Source organism: Raphanus sativus, chromosome 4 (assembly GCF_000801105.2).
Source record: "Raphanus sativus cultivar WK10039 chromosome 4, ASM80110v3, whole genome shotgun sequence".
NCBI lineage: Eukaryota > Viridiplantae > Streptophyta > Magnoliopsida > Brassicales > Brassicaceae > Raphanus > Raphanus sativus.
Genome location: NC_079514.1, coordinates 20,259,619 through 20,281,743, shown reverse-complemented (window position 1 = coordinate 20,281,743; position 22,125 = coordinate 20,259,619). Strand labels below are relative to the sequence as shown.

The following is a 22,125-nucleotide window of genomic DNA, read 5'->3' as shown; positions in this document are numbered from 1 at the left end:
AAAAGTTACAAAGCTGTGGTTTACAATGGAGTGGAGGCTAAGGGTGACCGTAGAGAGGGACATCATAATCACTCAAAGACTGCTGAAGACAGAAACAAAAGAAATGGCATTGCTTGCGGGAAGGCAGGTCCTTACCACTAAGAAGGTTCCTACCATGCTTACAAAGAAAGACTCCCTGAGGAAATTGCAAAGGTTCATCTTTTCAAGGAAGACGATAAGGATATCTGGAGCATAGGCATGACGTCCAACGTGGAGATGTTCAGAATCTCGGTAATGGTGCGGTAGGCCAACATGTTCACAACCCTGAGAAGCTGATACTGGATGCTTTCAAAGGTCTCAACCATTCTTCTCATTCGGGGGCACCAAGGCCAGTATCTGTGGAAGAGAGCTACTCATCTAAAGTTCGTAAGGCTCCTCTGTTTGATGAGGGCACTAGTGCAGACTTAGCTGTTGCAATCACTGCAGAACCCGTGAAAAACTCCAGAAAGAAGGAGTTAGTTCTGGAAGGGTGAAATTTAAGAGGTGCTGGAAGGGGTGATAACAGAAGATAAGATGTTAGAGGATTCCTTGCCTTCTCGGGCTCTAGATGATGCAAACTTGATGGTCGAGGGTGAGATACTTTCTTAAATTGGTGAGGTGCAGGAATGGGAGCAAGGAGAGATTACTGATCTCATGGAGGAGGAAAATTTGGGGGCTGAAGAAGAAGGAGGTGATGACCACACTGAATTTCATGATATCCCAGGTAGGTGCTGCCGAAAAGGCCTCAAAGAAGAAGATAGCAAAGGGCGGAGCAGATGTGGTGGGGGAAACAACGAAGAAGTGTTTTGTTCCTAGTTTCGTTTCTCCACGCAAGAAGCTTATGGCAAAGCCTCTCTCTAAGATGGGGGACAAGGGAGGTGCGCTTATAAAGAAAGCTTCCGTTAAGCCTAAGAACTCATCGGATTAGTGTGTCTCAGATGTTGGTGTTTCTTTTATTTTAATAATGTGAGATTCAGTTATGAAATCCAGTAGAATTGAGTCTAGTCCTAATTGGTTTTTGGTCTCAGGTTTTTGTCTTTACCAAATTGGGGCAGGAGTTCGCTTTGTTTGCTTTTGTGGTTCTCTGGTTCCATTTGGTCTCAATATTTTTAATACGACGTTGATGTTCTGATTTTATTATGGTTTTGTTTTGGTTGATGCTGGTTCCTGTCTAGGATGGGATACTACTTTATTTTTTTGGGATATAGAGGAAGAGGATGGCGTTCGAGGGATTGTCTCAGGTATGAATTATGTTCAGGAAACTAAAGATATGATTTCCTGTTTCATAAAGGTTTATATGATGGAGTACTCTGGTCACCGGTTCATGTTGAGGTTTATATTGGTCATTCATAGTTCGAGGTCTTGGTATGACTCTCACATATTGATTCACCTCGTTATTCCTAGATTTATGATGTTTCAGGCTTGCGATGAAATAAGGAATCAGAACAAACAATGCATGGAAGATAACGTAGTAGTGATGGTATGGACACTAAATAGAATTGTATACTTGTGCCTAGTGTTCAGATTGTCAATTGGTTTTGGTGAGCGGATCTTACAAGATGCAATTCTGGATTTTTTTTGGTATCGGAGGTTGGGATTCAGGTGTTAAGAGTGTTTTCATATTGACGATGGTATCGGGAATCTGGGATCAGAGAATGCTCTTTATTTGGACGGTGTATAGTGTACATTTTTGTTTTATGATGAGAAGATTTATTTATGACGGTGTTATTATTTCACGGCTCTCATTGTCTTATGAAAGTCTCAAACAGTTGACAAAGATTCAGTTGTTTAGAGATGCAAATCTCTTCATTTATAATTATATTAGTCAATAAAGATATAGAGTTGGAATTGTCAAGGACTTGGGACTAGCTGGACTATTAGCTATCTAAGGGAAATATGGTCTAAACATAAACCAGTATTTTTATTCTTGTCGGAGACGAACAAAAATTTGAATTTGTACAAAATTTTCAGTTTCATTTCGGATATACCCATCTTCATACAGTAGACAGTCAGGGTAGAAGTGGTGGTCTAGCCTTGTTCTACGATTCCACTTACAAAGTGAAGATTATTTCTTTAAGTAATCGGATTATAGATGTTGAAACAGAAAATAAAACAAAGAGAATATTTCTATTCTTTGTTTATGGAGAACCTAATCAAAATTTACGGGACCAAGTTTGGGAAAGGTTGTTAAGAATTGCTATTTCTCGGAATGACCCATGTTTCATCATAGGAGATTTGAATGAGATTAAAGGGAACCATGAATAATAAGCTGGACCACTATGACATGCCGATAATTTTTTGGACTTCTAGAATATGATTGAGAATTGTGGTTTAATGGAATTTTCTAGCTTGGATAATACATTGTCATGGAGTGGAAAGAGAAAATGACATGTTGTTAAGTGTCGTTTAGACCGTCCACTTGGAAACAATGATTGGCATAATCTCTTCCCTTGCTCGTATGTAGAATATTTGGGTGTGGTTGGTTCGGATCATCAATCGATTGTTGCTTCAATTGAAGACAAAATTCTTAAATTTAGACTACAATTTCGGTTTAGATAAGAGATGGACAGGGGAAGATGGTCTTACGGACTCAATTTCGCGAGGATGGAATTCAAAGCGGGTTAGCGAAAAACGCAGAGATCGTTGATAGGATTTATAAGTGCAGACATGAGATTTCAGTCTGGAAAAAAGCTAACCCACCCTATGGAAAGGAAAAAATAAGTACCTATCAAAGAGCACTCGAGGAAATTCAGAATGATTTTACTAAATCTAATAAGGAGGTCTGGAGGTGTCCCAAAAATTACAAGAAGCGTATCGAGATGAGGAACAATATTGAGAACAAAAAACTAGGACTAAATGGCATACATGTGGTGATAGAAATACAAAATTCTATCATGCTTTCACAAAGCAAAGATGTATTTAAAATAGGATTATTGGTCTACGTAACGAGGATGGAAATTGGATTAATTATGAGTCTAAAGAGGAAGAAGTGGCAGTTAAGTAGTTTACTGATCTTTTTCCCACTTCCTTGCCATCTGAATTTGATAGGTTTTTAGAGGAAGTTCCAACTTCAGTTACAGAAGCCCAAAATCTCAAATTGATGGCTAAGGCCACGGAAGAGGAGGTAAAAGCGGCACTTTTCATGATACATGAAAAAAAGATTCCATGTCTAGATGGGATGACAGCGCTCTTTTATCAACAATATTGATCTATAATAAAGGAGGAGGTGGTTGCCATGGTTAATAATTTCCTTATCTCAAGGGTTTTTGATGATAGAATTAATTTGACAAATATTTTTCTTATCCCTAAAACACCAAGGCCGAACCGAATGACAAAGCTTTGGCCCATTAGTTTATGCAACGTCGGTTATAAAATTATCTCTAAGGTTTTATGTCAGCGGACTCCCGGATTTAATTTCGGAAACACAATCTGCCTTTGTATCAGGTAGATTAATTTCAGATAATATTCTCATTTCTCAGGAGATATTTCATGGACTGCATACCAATAATTCTTGTAAAGATAAGTTTTTGGCAATTATAACGGACATGTGTACGGCTTATGACAGAGTAGAGGGGCCTTTTGTTAAGCACCTACTGCTGAAGATGGGTTTCTCAAGAGACTGGATGGACTTGATAATGCAATGTATCTCATCAGTTAATTATAGGGTTCTCCTAAATGGCAACCGAAAAGACATATTGTTCCTGAAAGAGGGTTAAGGCAAGGTGATCTTTTGTCTCCATACTTATTTATTTTATGTACAGATGCTCTTATTGCTAATATTAGGAAGGAGGAAAGAAAGAAAAGGTTAACAGACTTAAAAATAGCCGAGGAAGCCCTTCTATATCTCATTTATTATTCACGGACGAATTGTGTTCTTCTGTAAGGCTTTAGTAGAAGAATGTGAGATCATTCTAAAGTTACTAAATGATTATGAGAATGTATCAGGGCAATAAATAAACCTCTCAAAATCTTCACTCCAGTTTGGTCATAAGGTTTCGGATGGGTTACGGCAAGACAATCATAACATACTTGGTATTACGAATCTGGGTAGGATTGGCACATACATAGGCATCCCTGAAAGTTTGGGAGGATCAAAAATACAGGTTTTTGAATTTTTAAATGAGAAGATTAATAATAAAGTAAATAGTTGGACAGTCCGGTTTCTTGCAAGGGGAGGAAAAGAGGTATTGATTAAATCGGTTGCCTCAGCTATGCCGACACATGTAATGTCATGCTTTAGGCTTCCACAAGGAGTCACAGAGAAATTTTTTTTTTTTTTTTTTTGAATTGAATGTTAAATTTAATTCAAAGAAAAAAGACCTTGTTACAACTTGTGTTCTTTTCTTAACTTTCTATACAAGAATTAGAAGCAAAATATGAAAAAAATTTCCCAACTCCTTATCTCAACATTTCTTCTATCATCTTGTGCCAAACCAGACTGCCATCGCTCCTGCGAGCTCCTTATCACCCTTTCTCTGTTGAATTGTAATCCTGTTTCTAATGTTCTTATCAAGCTGTTTGGTTAATAGAGCAGTAGGACGAGGAGTTTCACCATGCTTCCTTCGGTTTCGCTCCCTCCAGATTGCATAAACCGTGGATTGCAACATGTATTTGATGATGAAGAGCTGTATTTTACTCCAGCTATAAGAACCAGTGAGAAGATCAATTAGTTTATCCCACTCAGAAGTGTATTGGTTCTGCATGACTCCTCTCATAAGCTCCCTCCATATCTGTTCCGAATAAGAATACTCAAAAAACAAGTGATTTCTTGTCTCAAGCGGTTCTTGGCACAACACACAAGAAGCATCAACATTATCATACCAGCTTCTCATCCTGTCTCCTGTTGATAACCTTCCATGCATCGCTATCCAGGTAATAAAGGAAAACTTAGGAGTGGCATTCTTGAACCAAATAGCTTTGTGCCAGTTGCACTCAAGATGCCTCTCTCTAATACATATCCAAGTCTCTCTTGTAGAAAATTTTCTCTTATATTTCCCATTTCCATTTCTCCACAGCGATATATCTTCCTCATAGACCAGATTCAACTTATACTTCTCAATTTCCTCTTCTACTTTGTTCAGCATAAGATCACGATGGTGCCTTCTTCTATGTCTTCTACTGTCAGCCACCGTAGCATCTATCAGGATCCCAATACCAATACAGCCCCTCTCCCTCAAGATGTCCTTCAAACAGCCCAATGAAGACCAAACCTCAAACCAGAAATATGCTTTTTCACCACTCCTCACTTCAACTCTATAAAAACTCTTTGCAATCTCTCTATATTTGAGAACCTTTCTCCACATCCAAGAACCTGCTTGAGTGTTATCTTTAATCATCCAGATAGAACCCTTCCTGATAAGATAGACTTTAACCCAATTCACCCATAAGGAGTTAGCCGATAAGATTCTCCAGATTAGTTTCAAACAACTTACCATATTAACTTCTTTCAATGGTCTCAAGCCCAAACCCCCTTCACTCTTTGCTCTACACACATCTGACCAAGCAATTTTTGCCTTTCTTCCATTCAAATCAGGACCAGACCAGAGAAAAGCAGAACATAATCTCTCTATTTCCTTTATGCAACTACTTGGGAGTCTAAAAGCAGCCATCCAAAAATTTGTTAAACTCATAATCACTGAGTTTATTAACTGCAATCGGCCCGCATAAGTGAGGAATCTCCCTGTCCAAGTACTTATCTTCTTTCTAATCTTCTCAATCAATGGCAAATAGTCATTAATCGTCATATTCTTCGTTAGAAGAGGGAGACAAAGATAACGTACCGGAAGGTCACCTGTTGTAAATTGAAACTGCTCTAGAATCTCTTCTTTTTTCTCCACGGAAGTACCAGCCACAAACAACACTGATTTCTCCATACTTATCTTCAAGCCACTCATCCTGTCAAACTCATTAAACACATCCAGTATCCCTTCGACTGACTTCTTCCTCCCATCCGCAAATACCATCAAATCGTCTGCAAATCATAAGTGCGTGAGCTCTATGTTTCTGCATTTTGGGTGATATCCAATGGCTCCTCCTACTGCAGCTTCATCAATCATTTTCGATAGAACGTTCATACATATAACAAACAGGTAAGGAGACAATGAGCACCCCTGCCTTAGACCCCTTTTACTCTGAAAATTTCCTGCTAATTTGCCATTAACTTGCACAGAGAAAGACGCCGAGGTAATACACAATGATATCCACTTGATGAACTTCTGTGGGAGACCCAGAGCTTCCAACGTATTCAACAAGAAAGACCATTGCACTGAATCGAAAGCTTTCGATATATCTATTTGCATTGCACATCGTGGAGATATATTTTCCTTGTGATAATCCTTCACCAACTCAGTTGCAAGTAAAACATTCTCCATAAGTAAACGCTCCTTGATAAAAGCTGATTGATTGAGAGTAATAAACTTTGGGAGAATACTCTTCAATCTATTAGCTATTATCTTAGATATTACCTTATAGAGTACGTTGCAACAGGATATTGGTCGGTAGTCCTTCATCATTTTCGCCTCCTCCTTCTTTGGTATAAGGGATAAGATTGTAGAATTCAATCCCTTAGGTAGAAAACCCTTAATGAAGAAAGACTGAACTGCCACAGTGATATCTCTTCCGATAATAGACCAAGCCCCTTTGAAAAACTCCATTGTGTACCCATCTGGACCTGGTGACTTATTTGCAGGCATACGGAATAGAACTCCTTTTATTTCTTCTTCTGTGACTTCTCTTTCCAACTTTATACAGTCAGCTCCACTACAACTGAAATCCAGCAGCTTTCTCAGTCTTTCTACTGTTGCACCTTCAAATTCCGGTGGTTGAAACTCCATAAAACCCTTAAAGAAACTTCCAGCTTCCTCCTTTATATCTTCTTCAGTCTTGGCAATAGACCCATCCGCCCTCATGATCTCAAATATAGCATTTCTGATCTCCCTGATCTTCGCTGAGTTATGAAAGAAAGTATTATTACCATCTCCCACATCAAGCCAGTGCACTTTTGACTTCTGCTTCAGGAACTCTTCTTCAAGCTCAGCCAGTTTCTGCCATCTTGCATAAGCTCTGATCTCATCCTGAATTGCTTCTTCAGTCGGGTTTTCTAGAGTCCTCCTCTGCATTTCACACAGATTTTTTAAAGCTTCTCTGGTTCTTTTCGGTAGTTCACCCAATTTGTCTTTACTCAAAGCTCTTAACGGTTGATTTAAAGCTTTCAGTCTCTTTGTGAGTCGAAACATCGCTGAAGTTGAGTGATACAAATCTTCATAATCCTTCCATTGATCCTCCATGAGAGGTAAGAACTCCGGCATCTTAGCAATTATATTTGTGAACTTGAAATGTTTCCTGCTCTTCTTCTCTTCAAGATCTAGTTGGATCCTGCATCTTAGGTGGTCTGAGCAACCCCCAGGCTCAAAAACACAGAAAGATGGTGTATTATGAAGCTACTCTTCATTTATTAACACCCGATCCAGTTTCTTACAAATCAGACCCTGTTCTCGCTTGTTACACCAAGTGAACCGTGGCCCCTGATACACAGAGAAAAATTACAAGTACTAGTGCACATTTTTTGTGGAGTAGCAGTGGAAACAAAAAAACATACATTGGTTTTCATGGGATAATGTTTACACACATAAAGAAGAAGGTGGCCTGAGTTTCAGGGATCTTCATGATTTTAATACAGCTCTGTTAGCAAAGCAGTTTTGGAGACTAAAAGAATAACCAGACTGTCTATTTTCAAAGGTTTTTAAGGGACGTTACTTTCGGAATACCCATCCTCTGGATGATCATAGATCCTACTCCTCCTCTCATGGGTGGAGAAGTATATGTTCAGCTAGGCCTCTGGTTAAAAAAGGCTAATCAAAAGAGTGGAAACATGTCAGTCTATTTTTGTTTGGAATGACTCATGGATCCCGCTCCTCGCCCGAGGTCAGCAATACAAAAAAAAAACAAAATCAGGTTTTAAACCAAGCTCTAATGGTCGATCAGCTTATTAACATGGACACTCACTCTTGGAATGTGGAGTTTCTTAATGTATACATCCATCCAGGCGATGTTAAAATCATCAAAGGACTGGCGATTAGCCGTGCCCAACGTCCTGATACATATGGGTGGATTTTTACGGAGACTGGTAAATTCTCGATAAAGTCAGGTTTTAGAACTGAATCTATGTATCCAGATAAGAAACAGACGACAGTCACTTATAGGCCAGATATCAAACATTTACTATCTTTCACATGGAAGCTTAAATGTTCTTTGAAATTGCAACATTTTGTGTGGCAAGTATTATCGGGCACGCTCCCAGTGGCAAAGAATTTGAGGTCACGTGGATTGCTTGTGATTTACGGTGTATTATTTGTGGGATAGAGGAGGCAACTACTAATCATGTTCTATTTGAGTGTTCACCGGCATTACAAACTTGGGCATTATCTAGGATCCCTTCCCCCCAGGAATATTCCCAGTAGCCTTTACTTTTACTAGTTTGGACTATCTCTTTTGGAGACTCCCGAAAGACGATGATTTCAGCTATTTTCCATGGATCATGTGGTATATCTGGAAGAGCAGAAATGATAAGATTTACACAAATAGGAATGGGAACCCACAAAAAAAATTATGCATAGCTGAAGTAGAAGGAGCACTTTGGGCTGAGGCACTAGTATCGGTGAAGGAAAATCAAGGGATTATAGCAACAACTCCTTTGCAACCCTTTGGATATAATAGAATCTGTTAAGTTGATGGTGCTTGGAGAGAACAAGATGTTTTTACTGGTCAAGGATGGTATTGTCGAATGTTAGGGTCAGAGGACGTGATGATGAGGGCAATGAACCTCCGATCAAAATAAGTATTTTTTTGTTAACAGAAAAATGTATGAGCCGATAACCCACCCAAAATAAGTTGTTTGTAAATAATTGTTAATATAATATTTTAGAATTGAGTCCCTAAGAAAATGAACACACAATCATTTTTTAATTGAAACTAAGGATTTTTTTAAAAATATGGCTTTAAATTTCAAGTCAAACACAAAAATAACACATGTTTTTTTTGAATTTTTCCCCCAACTCACTCTAAAAGTTTAAGTTATTCACATCCCAATAACCTGTTTATACAAACTTCGGTCAATTGCAAACCTAACTTGTTTATCTCGGAAAACTCTCGGAAAACTAACATGTTTATCCAAAATAACATATTATCAGATTTCAAATATTCATGTTTACTAGTGTTTCTAGCTAATCCGAGAAGACTTCTAAGAAGTCTTCTATGTTAGATTTTCAAAAGTGTTAAGTAACTTCAAAGTATGTTTTTTAATTTTCAAAAGTGTTAAACTTCAGGAATATCAAGGCATGTAGTTTAATGTGCCTTTTAGATCATAAGATATAATTTTTAACTTCTACGAGATTGAAAATTTCAACTCATTTAAAATTCAAATTTGATCTTTTGTGAATTTGACTAAGTTTTCTTGAGAAGTTTTCTCTCTTATTTTCAGTAAATTTGGCTAAGTTTTTGTGTTGTTGTGTTTTGTTATGAGGGGTTGAATGGTTAAAAAGTTATTCTTGGTATATTGTATCAATAACTTTAATATTGTCAGGTATTTTTGGCAAAACATGAACATATTTACTAAATTATTTTGATTAACATCTTTTAAAATTTACAAAAGAATTCACAACTAAAATAGTACACATAGACACCATAAAACAGACCATAAAAAGAATTATTACACGTTGAGCTACATATTATTCCTCAACATAGATAAGTTCGGACTCCACTTGACATTATCCATTTGTACCACTTTGGAAAGATTTCGTCGGAAGTCTTCTAGCATAAAATACATTAGAAGACTTTCCAAGAAGTCTTCTGAGAGTCTTCCGAGAGTCCTCCAAAAGTTGTCTCAGATGTCTTACAAAGTCTGTCTCAGATCTGAAAATTATGCATATTTAAAAGCATTCAAATGGCTTCAAAATAGAGAATACTTCAAAAATAAATTTTTATTCTTAGATAATAAACAAAATAGTCACATTAGGTTGGATCTATAATTTTTTGAATCAATATATAAAACACACAAAATAAATGACCAAAATTTGTACCACTTTGAGCGGAAGATTTCAAAAGACTTCCTCAACACTTCGTGGGAAGTCTTCTAGCATAAAATGCATTAGAAGAATTCCCAAGAAGTCTTCTGAGAGTCTTCTGAGAAGTCCTTCAAAGTCTTGTCTCAGATCTGAAAAAAAAAACATGCAAATTCAAAAACATTCAAATGGCTTCAAAACAGAGAAAAACTTCAAAAATGAAAATTTTATGCTTTCAAAATAAACAAAAAAGTCTTATTAGGTTGAATCTATAGCTTTTAAAATTTAACATATAAAACACACAATAATACATATTCAGAATTTTATAGATCTACCTTTGAAAGAGTGAAAGATGAGAGTCATGTGATAAAAACCTGCAAAAAGAAGATAGATTAGTGAGAAGACATAAGAAAAAAATGAAAAATAGATATAAAGTTTGGTGTTTTGATGTTCAAAGAGATTAGAGAGAGGTTTGAGAGTTGTAGAGTGAGAAACATTACATTTTTGTTACAGCCATTTGAGAGGAAGAAAGAGAATGCGTAAAATTTCTTTATATATGGAAACAAAAATTCAAATTAGGTTAAATATTTTCAATACATAAGACTTCTTGGGAAAATATTTTATTACATATTTTCAATAAATAAGACTTTCTAATTTTTCCCTTTCTAATTTTTTTTTATAAATTTTATTAATTATTTTTAAGATCTAATACATGAGGAGAATTCCCCTAAAAGACGTCTCGAAGACTTCGACTTAGGCGAGATACACAAATTCTTTTAAAATTTAGATGGAAACCTTAATTTCTACTAAAATTTAGGTAGGCTATGTCAGAAGACTTCCACAAGACTTCTTTGGAAGTCTTCAATACTTTATAATCAAATAACTAAGAAAAAGACAGTTCACTATTCTTAAAAGATACTTAGATAGTGTTTAAATCAAGTTATTATATAGCCACTTAACACATAGGTCAAATTAAAATTAAAAAAAAATGATAAGATTTCAAAATCTTACCCTAAAAATACCAACAATGCTACAACATATGTTACCAAACCTTAAGCCAAAGACTATCATGACTCAATCTACATTCACTCATCTGTGTTAGAATAATTCAATTTTAATAAAAATAAATTTACATCATAGTAATGTTTATTATTGCATGATTTCAATTTTTCCCCATCAAAATATTTTTATAAGAAATTAAAATTATGATCTATTGTATGAGAATACTTACAAGGAAGTCTTCTCTGAGAAGACTTTGTAAGTCTTCTCACGCGAAGTGTTATAATGGTAAAACTCAATACTGTATATTTTTTTCTTTGGTCATAGGGAGATTGTTGTAATTTCACTAGTATCTAGGTTACTTTTGCATTTGACTGAATTTAGGGTACACTTCCCTGTAAGTCTTCTCAAGCGAAGTGTTATAATGGTAAAACTCAATACATATTTTTTGTTTGGTCATAGGAAGATTGTTGTAATTTCACTATTTTTAGGTTATTTTTGTATTTGATTGAATTAATGGTACACTTTTGTATTCAAAATTAAATTTTGAGTCATTTTTTGGCAATTTTTCTTGAAACTAAAGCTTATTCAAAGTGTAGCTTGGGTTTGTTTCAAATGATGAAAGCAATTTATATCAGTGTAATGATGCAAGCAATTTATATCAGTGTAAAAATCTAATCTATTAAATGAGAAGTACAAATATAGATTACCCTTTTTTTTTGAACATCTGAATCGATTATTATCGATTAATTATGCTATTACAATGATGAGAATATTACAAAGACGATTTTACAGCCGACAATTCTACCATCCTGTGAGAATACACGCCTGACTGCACCATTCTGAGCCGTCCTATGAGATCCATGTTCGATGGTACGCCTTGCACCAAGCTGAAGATCTCATGTAACATGTTTCCCCATAATCTGCATAATTTGGTATTTTTTGGGGTTTGAACCCCAGATCTCCGGATGTAGAAGCAATTGAACCCTTAGTCAAACCACTGGACCAAGGGGGCTTCCACTAGATTAACTTTTAGTTTTCTAATATCCCCTATATATTATTTGGGAATCATTTAAAAAATATGAACCTCAATTTTGTAAGAATTATAAAACGACCTCATCATATGTGGCAATCAATTAAGTACTCAATTAATCCTATATGGCAACTTTAGATTCCATTGGAAAAATGGTTAGTCCAATTCAATTATTTAATCTCGCTAATTACAAGCTATATGATATCATATGAAATAAATATATTTATACGTCAAATAGGAAAGTGCTTTATGACTGTAAGACCACTAATGCTTTAAATAAATCTGTCTATCGACTAGGGAACGGAATTTATATGTTCACCGTTAAAATATGAAGTTTGCTTTTCTTAAAAGACCATTGTGGCAAAATTTATCTTTAGTTCGTATATTAACAATTGAGTCTCAACATTAGTTGCAACGTAACCATCTCCAGCCATGGAAGACTATGTGAACCAAATTTGTTATCGATAGATAGAAGAATACAGATGAAGGTGGCCGGTTTGTTTATTGTGTTCTGTTTGGTTTGATGATAAGTTTGTAGGTTTAAATTAAACCGAACGATTTGACAGTAGAATTCCCTATATATTAATAGAGGAACATTTGAAAAGATATAACCTCAAACTTGTAAAAATTAAAAAAAGTGACTATCCTAGGTGTCGGTTAATTAGCATAGCAATTTGGTGACGTGTCAGCTCCATATTTCAATTGAAAAAAATTGTTGGTCCAAAGGTAATTGAGGCAAATTTGCTAGGATTGATTAATGTTATATGCATATCTCGCCAACCTTATAGTTTTCATACCGAGTGAGATTTAACATGACATTTAATGGCCCCTCTTCGATATTAATTTCAAGGTGGATTATTAAAAAACAATCAACGTTATCTATACTATTAAAGCATAATCCCTATTAGGATTTTGTCATTAGTTTTCAATCATATTTACAACTTTGTGCCATTCCTATATTTATCTAACAACATTAATTATTTTTGACCAAAAAACTATATTTTTTGCAGCTAAATCAATAAATACGAATTATACATAATAATTCCTAAATATTTGTCAAAGAAAGATTTTGTTACTATAGTGAATCACAACAAATCTTATACTAGATCGGTTATTATTTAAATAGGTGGAGTATTTTTATTCAAAATAAATTATATGATAGAGATTATATATACTTTTACGTTTTTTGTAACTGTGAGATTATATATAGTTTATTCATACATCCATATCATAACATATTTTTTTATATCCCAAAAAATTTATTAATTCCTTTCAAAAAAGTTTATGTCAGTGCCAAAAATATAACTAATGGGATCATTCACTATTTTAATGTATGCAATACACATATATCTATACTATTAAAACACAATTCCTCATAAGATTATGTTCTTAATTATTTGAGTTATTTATAGTTACATGCTATCAATAATATAAGTTTCTTTTATTTTTTTTAAATTGCGTAAAATATTTTTAAGCAACAATCTATAACCGATTCTGCACATATTTCAAAATATGATTACAAGATTTTTTGCAATACAGAAAATAGATCTGAAAATATTCAAACAGATAAATAAAATAACTTATTTGCCAAATAACCAAAAAAAGTAATTAGATTTTTGGTTAGAGGTTGGACAGAGATATGAAGGGAAATGAGGAGGGAGAATGTGTTTTTCGATAGTGAAATTGAGATTTTTGTATGTATATAGGGGTTAACCAAAAAAAGGTATGTATATAGAAGTAAATTTTCCTAAGTAAATCTATACTTCAGGTTCAATAAATCTATCAGAGTTTGGATATGATCTGAATCCGTACATTTAATTCTCTATTTCACATTAAAGGTTTTAGTATATGGGCTTTGTTTTCAATTTAAACTAGGTGACCGGCCCGCACCCTGTGCGGGCAATGTACAATTTCAAAATATGGACAAAATACTGGTCGGGGTTGGAAGTAACGGATTATATATCATAAGACCACCTATTTTGGAATAAAGCATTAGGCTGAGTGCATATGATGTAGTCAATATTTTAAAAGGAGGAGATGGAACAAAGTAACTTGGGCCTCAAGAGGTTGTTATTGTGTATATGTATAATTGCAATGTTCGGAAAAAATATTTTGTTTAGGCATCAATTTTTTATTTCGAAATCGATAATTAATAGTATATATTTAGAGATGACTACATATTTTACATTATCAGTAATTAGAATTGGATGGTATATATGCTATGATGAGTTTTTTAGGTGAAATTTTTTGTATGCATGAATTTGAGGCGTAAAATGTATGTAGACACATTAAAAGAGAAGATAATAAATTTGAAAATATTATCCATAAATTGTATAAAGTATTCAGTACAATTCTCGATAAAGAAAACAACTTCAAGGAGAGACCTGAAAAAAAAATCATTTTGTAAGAAATTGGACGGGTATTTTTGTATAATTTGAAAGATTTACAAATTTGTAAATTTTATCTTCTCCGGGCACAATATTAAATTAACATACCATGATCAAAATAGTGAGAACACTTTTTTCCGAGAATGAAATAGTATCGATCTTCGTAGTCATCACCACCCATCTGCCAATACAAAAAAAAACAATTGTAACAATTTATATATTTTAAAAAAGATATTGGAAAAAACTGGTAACAATCACGTACCCTTCCTACGGAATATTTTGAAAAACTTGTTTGTAGACAACATTCAATGTTTTTGTCTCGGCCTTCCTTTCTTTACCAGTTATTAGGATTTTTAATCCAGATCTCGACTTAACTCTTGAAAGTGCAACGTAGAGCTGACCATGTGAGAACACTGGCCTAGGCAAAAACAAACCAACACTTTCTAGTGTTTGACCTTGACTTTTGTTGATGGTCATCGCGAAAGCCAGTGTAACGGGAAACTGTCTTCGACGCATTCTGAAGGGAAACTTTGTGTCAGGTGGACTGACATACATTCTAGGAATCCAGACTTTGTCTCCAGCAGTACTATTTCCAGTTATAATTCTACCTTCTATAACATGTGGGAGCAACTGAGTAACAATTAGCCTAGTACCATTGCATAAGCTATCTACCAAATCCAAGTTACGGAGACACATAATAGGAGCACCAACCTTCAGATTCAAATTATGTCTAGGCATTCCTGTCACTCTAACACTGTTCAAAAACTCTGTTGGATAGGTAACATTTTCTTCTACATCAACATCGGATGGGATTATACTGTCAGAGCTAAGGTAAACCTTGTATTCACCTGAAAGCACGTGTAAATCCTTTACTCTAGAATAATGTAAAAAGTTAGTCGAACATAAGAGTAAACAGAATCAAATGTTACCTGGCAACTGCGAAAGCATGTAATCATTTATTTTATCAACTTCATCATTTGTGGGTGTAAGAATGGCTCGATGTCTATACAAATCCTTATCTTCTGAGGTTTGAAAAGCTTGTCCATAAACCTCCTTTGCAATAGTTTGAATCGGATCTTCTCCAATATTTTTGATCAACAGATCAGAAGGGATGTCAATGTCAACCTGACCGTCGTTTGGCAAATTTATTTTTCTATCTCCAACATCCAAAATCCATTTTGAGAAGGATTGAAGGTCTTTTGCTGCATCATCAGTAAGCCCAGCGAGCAATCTCATGTTTTTTGTTAGCTTCAGAACTTTGCAGTGCTCCCAAAGATATGACGAATTAAGAGCTTGCAAAACAGTCTCTGCTCTACCACCTCCAGGTATGACCGGTAAAATCTGTCTGAAATCTCCACCGAAAACAACTACTTTACCTCCAAAAGGTTTGTCTTCAGAAGATCTTATAATATCACGCATATAACGATCCAAAGTCTCGAAACAGTGTCTGCTCATCATAGGCGCCTCATCCCATACAATGAGCTTTGCTGCTTTAACTAATTCTGCACGATCTGATCCTGGCTCCATTTTCTTGCAAGTAGTAAACTCGTCGGCATCTATCGGAATACCAAACCTGGAATGTGCGGTTCTACCTCCTTCCAACAATAATGCAGCAATTCCACTGGATGCGGTATTTAGAACAATCATACGTCTAGATCGGATTGCTGATGAGAGTGCTCTATATACGAAGGTTTTACCTGTGCCTCCATAACCATAAAGAAAGAACACTCCACCGCTATCATTTAAAACTGCATCCAAAATCTCGTTGTAAACCCCTCTTTGCTCATCTGTTATCATCGCCATAAGTCTTTCATTTTCCTTTAGCTGATCTTCCACAACATACTTAAGCTCATCATCTATAAGGCGATTGCCGTTGTAACAACCAAAATCATCTGGCTTTGGCATTAGGGGCCATTTCTGGAGGCTACGACCATTGCTAAGCAAATGATTTTGAATCTCGGTTAGAGCAATGTTTTTGATATGATCTATGGTCAAGTTCAACTCTGAAAATTTGAAAAATTAATTACATAAGAGAGACCTGATTTAAAACATATTTCGTTTAATAAGAAAAAATCTCACCGGGATTTCCAGTTTGTCGTCGTTTCTTGTAGAGAATATCGTCGGTTAGATACTCCCAAGTAGCTTCCCACACAACATGAGGCTGAGATAATGTTATGGATACCAACATTCTCGAAAAAAGCTTCCTCGCATACGTGCCAGAACTATTATCACTACAATCTTTGATAGCTTCTATGTATTCCTTGTCATCATCCATCAAACCCAAAGCATAGCAAGCATCTTCGTATGTAGAATATACAACACCATCAACTGTTCTTATATCCTCGTACGATTTCGGCCCTCTTACCCAATTTAGCATTACTCTTAAGAAATATAGCTCATCTTGTGATGGATTAATATGTGCAATCCTCCCTATCGCAAAGCCTCGTTTACGTGGTACCCATTCTCTCATACTTGCTTTCCAAACAAATTTTGTTGGAAATTCGGCATATGTCAAATCTCTTGCCTCTAGATATTTTTGATTTGCTATGAACCACGCCAGAAACATGGATTGGTTGACATCTTTTTTCTTGAGGATACTCTCAATAGGTTCATCTTCATCAAAAAAACACCAGCTCCTGATCAGGGAGATGAAATCCAAGTTTCTCTACAGAAGTAGTACGAAAATGTGTAGGAAAAGCAAGAACCCGCCACGATGACTCGCATGCAGTTATATATCTAATATAGAAATACGATAAACATAAATTAGAAACAACAATCGTAGACCTTAAAATGTAAAAGAAAGTAGTATTTAATTTTTAATAATGTAATAATTTAATTGTAAAAACAATGTTTTATTATTATTCTATACGATAGTATATATATTTGTCTAAGGATATACTTTAATAGATTATGCAGTTATTTTCGGTTCATGCACACATAGAAACTAAGTAATAATAATAAATATAATAATACCTGCAGTCGTAATATGTTTTGATTTCGTCGATGACGCCATCTTCATCTTCTTTATCCATTGCAGCTGAAGCATAATCAGGTCCCTTATGGATATATTTGAAAAGATACTTAACAGCACGCGTTTGGATGCACCACTCGACATTCATATGCGCGTGATATCTAAGCATGAGGTTTCTATTGTAAGGTACAACATATCCATTGTCTAATCTGATTCCATTTTTCTCAATGAACCTACCATCAATACGACGCATGTAAGCTGGAAATCCATTTGCGTCAATCGATGTCCTGATGTTCAGTCGTTTCGGAAACATCTTAGAGCATTTACCGTTAACCATACATACATTATCCTTCTTTGCTGGACCGCAAGGACCATGCATCATACAATCCCCAACGATTGCATACAGGTCTGGATCTACCGTCTTGTCAGGTATCTCAGCCGATATAATAGTGTCTATATGATCAGCTGTTGGAAATTTGGCTCCATTTTGCATGAAGACGAGAATATGAGCGTGTGGCATTCCTCTTTTCTGAAACTCAATCGTGTACATTACTGACAAAACAGAAAAGAAAACAAGAACAGACATTTTAACTGATGAAAATACTATCTAAAGTAGTTCCTTGAAAAACAAATCAAAAAACACCGGCATTAATGTTACAAATTTGTTAGGAGATTTACCTGCAGAAACTGGGCCAAATAAGGAGCCGTCCTTGTTTGTCAAAAACTCAATAAGATTATCGAGTTTCATCTTGAAAACTCTACACAAAATTTCAGGTCTGTCTTCGGTGGTAAGGTTATATTGTTTCAGATACCTTGTAACTTCAGGCCATTTTGGATTGCACGTAAAAGTGATGAAAAGATCTGGAAATTCATAGTACTTGCACAAAGCCATGGCATCGTAGTAATGCTGCTTCATATAATGTTTTCCTCCGGTGAAAGTTGCTGGGATGAAAATTCGGCTCCCTTGCTCAGCCATCTTAGCTCCGCCTTTTGCAGCTGCCTTTTGGATTGCATCATAACTAACTGACCGGAGTTTTTTCTGATTCAGCCATAAGTAACGCAGTCTACTCGATTCTATCATTGTGTAGGCGTCCACAAGGAACTGATGAAACAATCTTCCGGATCTCGTAATCGTGGGTGCTTCCCCCTTCCTCTCTAAAATGCGAAATGCAAAGTATTCACGCATAGTTACATTTTTGCGTTTTCTCCCAGCCGTGTCTTCAAAACCAATTGGAATATTTAATCGAAAACCATCTTCTCCATATGGAAACAATAGTGGATACTGCAGAGGCAAATACGCCGGATGTAATTCACTTATCCTTTGCAACTTTCCACTTGTACTCTCTAGAACAATATCTCGGGGCTCCATATTTAAAACAAAATCTCCAGGTATCAAAGCAGCAACTTCATTTGCAGTGGGCAGATTATGGGTCCGTCCATCAGATTGCCGACTTTCAATCAACCTCATCCTATAACCTGTTGATCCTTCCACGTCGAACCTATCTCTTGCATATCTAAAAGCCTTAACATGAGGATTATACTGATCTAACATATTCTGCAGAAGAAGAACAAGTGGTTCTCTTAGTTTCTTAGCGCTAGCTCCGTCCGACCTGTCCAGTATATTAAGAATCAAAAATAAGTTCAAAAATTGTAGACGAACTTGCAAATTCCTAAAATATAGTCATAATAAGTTCAGAAAGTCTACAAAATTACCCGGCATAAGCGTCAAGTCTATTTTTTATCTCATTTAAAGTATCAATGATATACAGCTGGGAGAATTTTGGAGCTTGTCCAGGCTCGGGACCTATATCACCAATAAGATGATAGTTCTCACCGGACATTCGAAAAACAAATGGTCCACGACCATTGTTAATAGAATGATCTATCTTCCCCCCAAGTGATGTGAAAGAGAACATCATATTGTAAGCTCGTATAAACTCTCGATAATGTTTACTTAATTTGTCTCCTTTGCATAACAAATACATTAACTCCATTGGAGGATTCGCGAGGCGAGGAAGCACAACTTTTCCATGTTTACAACACATTGAGAAGACAGGTTTCTTGCTACGACGGCGTTTTCCAATTCTTTCACCATACCACATGTATGCTTGACAAAACCTACAATTCCAAACTGGATCCCCTTCGTCGTAATAACCTATATAAAAAATGCTCTCATTAGGATAAAAAATAACTAATAAATTGTTATTTATTATCAAGAGATTGTACAATTTTGAAGTCATCACCGTTTTTTTGTAACCCTATAGTAATAGATGAAGTAACGGTATGATTTTCTTGTTGTGGGATATGTTGTGGTGATGGGTTTATCAAAGACTCTCCACCAGGATAGCCATTGTAAGTCTGATTGTCGTCATATTCATCTTCATTTTCAGACTCACTCTCCATTTCATATCGATTATTATAAGCTGCGTGAAAAAGTAAATCACAACATATAAAATCGAATATCATCAATGAATATAAATAAATGTCTAAGTTTATAGATGGAAAAGACTTTAAACCTTCAGGATGGTCCTGTACGATGAACCTTGGTGGAGGAATGAATTCATTTGTTTTGTTTTGGTTTGGACACTGAGTAGCTGGAAAAGATTGATTTAAACATATAAACGAATGTAAGTATGTTAGAATTTCCTGAATTTGGTAAACATCTACAACATTTAAATTGCTGGAGGATCATCATATTATTAGGATTAAAACAGGGTCAGTAATACCTTCAGGATTTGAATCTGTTTCAAACAATGGTGGAAGACCAGAACTCGATGGTCCTGTAATATTCGAACCTGGCCTTGCTGTTTTTGGAAAAGTATAAGTTTAGTCGCACTTTAGATATAGTACCATACAATATATATGCTTTCATTATTATATAAAACCCGTTGTTACCTTTCTTTTGTTTAGTTTTTGAATTCACCGATGGAGGTGATCCAATTATCTTACGTTTCCTGAAGCAAATGTTGGTACTCCCGATAATAGATTTTTGATTACCAATTGAAGCTAAAAGATAACATTTTTTTATTATAAGAAACTTTCTCTCAATCAGAGTACATTATTACTATTGTCTTTACTATTAATTTAAAATAATACTACTTCAAAAATAACTTATGTTATCGGCCGTGGTTAGTTACCGGTTTCTATACTCGATGGGTCCATGTTGGTTACAGAGCCACTGCCATTTGAGAGATTTAGTGAAGTTTGGGTTGAAGTACAGGAACCTGCAGACGTAAGTACAATAACCTTTGAAAATAAGAAATGCAATATCGAGAAATGTTTGCATAAGTAGCACTGGAAAAGAAAGTATTACCGATATTTGGTACACTGATGGCTTTGTTGCCTTGAAAATCCATGTCACTGTTTAATTAAACGTAGATCATGGTCAGAAATGTTTTGTTCTTTGGCAGATTAACAAAAATCAACGTCCGCAAAATCAAACCGAGAAGAGAGTAACCTCTATTTGTGGTAGTAAGGCCTATTGTTCTTTTGTTATTCAGTATTTCCTTTCTCGCTTTTCTAGCTTGCTGTGTTAATCCAGGTTTAGGCTCCGATGGCTGTGGATTAATGGGTCGAAACACTTGATTTGTAACATTATGAAAGGGGGTTCTAAAAGGATTGATTGTTGTTTCTGGTGAAACGTTTGTGATGGATGACTTTTGTGTTACATTCCTCCTTGGAGTATTCTCTTTGTCATTGATACCTATGTTATCAAAGTGTGGCAGCAAAAACAATCATTATTAAAAGTGTGTCACTTAAAAATGTCTACCAAATTCTTATGAAATATATTTGTTTTAGAGAATTTTATTTTCTTTGTATAAATTTTCAATACGAATCGGTTACATATACTCAGTTATATATACACGGTTGTACGAAAATTATAATATATTCATAAAGATTTATATTTATTTTAAGGAAAACATACCAATTTTTTTAATCTTCGGTGGTTTCTTCCCACTGTCTGTTCCCAGTGGATTACTTCTCTTCATGCGTCAGACTTTTCAGATATTGCTTATGTCTTTTGTAAGAACAGGATTCTAGCTATAGAATTTTCCGAATGCAGTTAGAAAAAAGGCTTTAACAAACTTATATAGTTTGACAGAAAATGAAGACTATGGAATTCAGAAGACGATATATTTAATCAATATAATAAAGATAGATTGAAGACCATTAGGTTTTACCATCATTTGAAATATATGCAAAATCAATTGTTGCCAATTCTAAAGTTGGTATTAATTTCTTACCGTGTTTATATTCCTTGCGTAGGTGAATATGATATTTTTTCGGAAAACAATTGATATTTCTTTTGATTGGACGAATCATCTGTTGTTAGCTGTGTACATTTATTGTAAATGATTGTTTCTGTAAGTTTACCATATATAGAACCCCCATATTTTTTCACCTTAGATATAAAATTATTTTTGGGATCTAAATTGCAACTGATTGGGTTATTCTTTCGAAATTTTTTTAAAGATTAAATGTGCTATGATCTCTCCCAAAGTGGTATAGTAGTTGTTTTATAAACCAATTATATTAAAACAATTTATTATTCATTGTTAAAAAACAAAAACGCAGAAGGAAAATAATGGAAAACATAATGAAATTGTTTAAAATAATGCCAATAACAAATAATTGCGTAAACGCTTGTACTTTCAAGTG

At 35.1% G+C, this 22,125-nt stretch overlaps 3 protein-coding genes across 3 annotated transcripts; all 3 read right to left on the bottom strand.

Annotated features, from left to right (window-relative positions):
* Positions 1 to 4,436: 4,436 nt before the first annotated feature.
* LOC108834047 (uncharacterized) lies at positions 4,437 to 5,981 on the bottom strand. The gene has a single exon (XM_018607416.1). The coding sequence runs from the start codon at positions 5,979 to 5,981 to the stop codon at positions 4,437 to 4,439; it is 1,545 nt and encodes a 514-aa protein (XP_018462918.1).
* Positions 5,982 to 14,762: 8,781 nt separating this feature from the next.
* LOC130511173 (uncharacterized) lies at positions 14,763 to 16,872 on the bottom strand. Its single transcript, XM_057008046.1, has 4 exons — positions 16,575 to 16,872; positions 15,546 to 16,498; positions 15,425 to 15,431; positions 14,763 to 15,343 (listed from the first exon to the last, which is right to left on the bottom strand). The coding sequence occupies exons 1-4, from the start codon at positions 16,870 to 16,872 to the stop codon at positions 14,763 to 14,765; spliced, it is 1,839 nt and encodes a 612-aa protein (XP_056864026.1).
* Positions 16,873 to 17,113: 241 nt separating this feature from the next.
* Positions 17,114 to 20,822, bottom strand: LOC130511172 (uncharacterized). The gene is made up of 9 exons (XM_057008045.1): positions 20,780 to 20,822; positions 20,604 to 20,690; positions 20,193 to 20,270; positions 19,983 to 20,060; positions 19,710 to 19,889; positions 19,180 to 19,621; positions 18,145 to 19,076; positions 17,469 to 18,018; positions 17,114 to 17,231 (listed from the first exon to the last, which is right to left on the bottom strand). Exons 1-9 carry the CDS (start codon positions 20,820 to 20,822, stop codon positions 17,114 to 17,116), a joined length of 2,508 nt encoding a protein of 835 aa, XP_056864025.1.
* Between the last annotated feature and the right edge of the window lie 1,303 nt (positions 20,823 to 22,125).